The sequence below is a fragment of the Vicugna pacos genome, chromosome 28 (genome assembly GCF_048564905.1).
Source record: "Vicugna pacos chromosome 28, VicPac4, whole genome shotgun sequence".
In the NCBI taxonomy this organism is placed as follows: Eukaryota; Metazoa; Chordata; class Mammalia; order Artiodactyla; family Camelidae; genus Vicugna; species Vicugna pacos.
The window spans coordinates 7,250,107-7,253,207 of NC_133014.1; the positions used below are offsets into that span (position 1 = coordinate 7,250,107).

The 3,101-nt window shown below is 47.7% G+C and overlaps 1 protein-coding gene across 2 annotated transcripts in view; it reads right to left on the reverse strand.

Annotated features, from left to right (window-relative positions):
- Nucleotides 1-2,891, reverse strand: part of EIF5B (eukaryotic translation initiation factor 5B) — a 65,712-nt gene extending 62,821 nt beyond the window's left edge. Inside the window, exon 1 of one of the 2 annotated variants that reach the window (XM_031691996.2) lies at nucleotides 2,642-2,891. In XM_031691996.2, the coding sequence (XP_031547856.2) occupies nucleotides 2,642-2,676 (35 nt within the window). In that variant the 5' untranslated portion in view covers nucleotides 2,677-2,891. The remainder of the gene's footprint in view (nucleotides 1-2,641) is intronic. The other variant, XM_031691995.2, reaches the window with a different exon arrangement.
- Between the last annotated feature and the right edge of the window lie 210 nt (nucleotides 2,892-3,101).

Consider the following 3,101-nt stretch of genomic DNA (forward strand, 5'->3'; position numbering starts at 1 on the left):
CAAAACGTGTAAGATCGGAATAAAATTAGACACTCAGATTAAAAAAAACTTAATTTTAAATGAACACTGAGTGGCTAAGAATTTAAAATAATGATATAAGGACTAAAGCAGTCAAGTATGTTATGTTTTTTCCAAGAACTGAAAAGTGGCTCAAGGCCTTACCTTGAGAGCTAATAAGCAGCTGCTCATTTCTCACCCGGTTCTTCCTGAGCAGAAAAACGTGCGACTTAGGATAGCTTGGAAGGGAAGGGCAGTTGGGACGGATGTAAAAGCTTTTAAAGCGGAGATCTTTATACAAGAGAGTTAAACCAGACAAATACCTCGTTTTACACAAACAAGAATATTAATACTGAAATAGTATTTTCTCCTTTTTAACTTTCTTTCCAGTCTGGTTTTGTTCCTATTACAAATATTTATAATATCCTTTAAGAAAGTACTATTTTAACATACAAAAGGTCAAAGCAAAAAAATTCTCAACGTAGTAGATCTTCCTGACACTCTCAGCCCTGCCCCAAATATCCTATGTGAAACATCAAAGCAAAAAGGCCAAGCAGTCCTGGTCAAAGGGGGCCCCCTGCAAAACCCTAGGATTTCTTAGATACAATTTGAAAGGCACTCAAGCAAGAGTCCACGAAGCATTTAAAACAAAAAACAAAAAAAAAAAACTTGACATTGGCTTATGAGAAAATAAACGTGTTTTTCAATTACATTGCCACCACTTTTCCTTAAACATAAGCCAAAAAATAGACTAAAGATCTAGTCTGAGGGGGAAAAAAAACCCCATAGCATTCCTTCTTCACTACCAAACCAATCATTTAACAAGTTTCAGTGTTTGCAATTTAAACTTTACATCATCCATGAAATCTTTACGAATCAAGAGACACTTTTCTCTTAAAAAATACACAGACAAGATTAAGTATCTCCTCTCTGAAGAGGTTTTTTTCCATAGTGAAAGAGCTTGGAAAGTAAAAACTGTATGTGAAAGAATAACATACTTTTTTTATTTAAAGAAGAGACTTCGGTAATTCTGATCCAAACAAACCAAATGTAAAAAAACAGTAATAATAACTTTTAAAATAAGAATCAGTGAAATTAAAGAACTGGACATTTTATAATATTTAAGAAAATACTGCTAGAATTCCTTAGGCTTAATGATGACACTATGGCTGTTCCTGTGGTTGTTTTTTCCCCCCCCTCAATTATATACCTTTCAGATACCCGAAGGATTTGCACATGAAAGGATTTTGAGAGTTGCTTTAAAACATCCAGCAGGTGGATGAAACAGAACCAGTCATTTGACAACGGTTGAAGCTGGGTAATTGGTACATGAAGCTTTATTGAGCTCACTTCTGTTTCTTGTGAAGGCTGAAGGAAAAAAGCATCCTACCCACCAAAATATCCTGTCAAAAGCAGAGAGATTTTTTGTCCCACTAAATCACCCCAGAATTCTGCTTATTCTTTCTTATTTATCTGGTTTAGCAGTAAGTTCTACTCTTCAAACCAATTAACTTCTTCCAATAGACCTGTAACTGAACTACAAGACTCGCCTTGACGCCTTTTAATTCCATTCATCAGCTAGGCGAGGCTCAGGTGAGGAAACAATTCAGGATTCCAACTTACAACTAGTAATCTTATTTTAACCTCAAGACCGCACAGCTGTTTTGGGTCAAAGTGATGAGCTATCTATCGCAGGTGGTTGTTTCTGTCTTTCGAATTTATCTTCTCCCCGCCTAGCACTTGAACTAAGCTTGGTGAGTAGCATACAGAGGTGAAAAGTAACAGATGTTCCCTCCCAGGAAATAAACCCTTTCGATGAGAAGGGGGAAAGAACTCAATCGAATATGACACCCAGAAATGTTCCAATCTCGGGGTACGTAATTTACATATATCCTGAGACTCTCTCGCCCCAAAACTCTTTCAAATGGTTAGAGAAGAGCGACCCTGGTTGGTTTGTTTCATCTCCTCCTCCTTTCTTAGGGGAGGTGCTAGAGAGCAAAGAAATGACCAAAAGACAGGCCGGAAGAAGGAAAGCGAAATAGCATGGAGTCGGATAATCAGCTCTTAAGTAAATGAAAACTGTACCCAAATTAAAAGAAGTTACGAGGGAGTTGGCTGCTACACTGCTCCCGGTAACTCCAGCGTACCTGAGCGGCTGAGAGAGTGGGAAAACCTGGCTGTAGGAGCACCAGCTCCCAACTCCCTCTCTCTCCAAGATTCACAGACACAAAGACATAAAAGGAACTCTTCCCGACCCCCGCCAACAGTAGCGCCGCAAAAACAGCCCCCACCAGCCCGGGCCACGCTGGCCGAGCCGCCCTGGCCCCGTGGAGCCGCCCCAGCCCTTCCCCGTGGGGCCGCCAACCCCGAAGCCCGCCGCGCTCCTCAGGCCGGGGCCCCTTCTTCCGGGCCGGGCGAGGGGCAGCGAGAGGACCGAGTCTCGGCTGGGAACTCGCCCGCCACCGAGGCCCTTCGCGCCCGCCCGGAACTGGGGTCCTGGTACCGCGCCGCCCACTCCGGGCCCAGGCGGTGCCCCGCGAGGCCGGCCTCGGGCCTCGGACCCGGTCCACTCCGCGCCCGGGGGACCCGCGCGACCCCCCGAGCCGCGCCGGCCGCCGCCGGACGGACTCCGCCACTGGCTTACCTGTCTTCGCTCTTGTTTTTCTGCTTCTTTCCCATGGTGTGTCAGCGGCGCTCGCGGCCCCAGCTCCTCTATTCGGTCTCTCACAGACCCACTGTCCGCCGGCCGACTTCGGTCTCCGTTCGGCTCCGTCCCCTCGCGTTACCGCCTCTCGCACCCGGCTCTCCACAGACCCGCGCACTGGGACAGGGCACATATGGTGTGAGGTTCGAGTGCGCAAGCGCATCGCCCCGCCGCCTCGGCGTGGGGACGCAGGGCGCGGCGCATCGAGAGCTGCGTCTCGGCTAGAGCGTCTCCAGTGGACTCACCCGCCCGGCAGGAGCCCGAGCGCCCCCTTCCCGCAAGCGCCCGCCACGCACCGACGCCGCGCGGTTTCCAGGTTCTAGAACCCGGAGGTGGACGGACAATGAGGCTGAAAATTCCCCCCGAGAACCCCCTCCCTGCGGGGAAACGCAAACGTAGG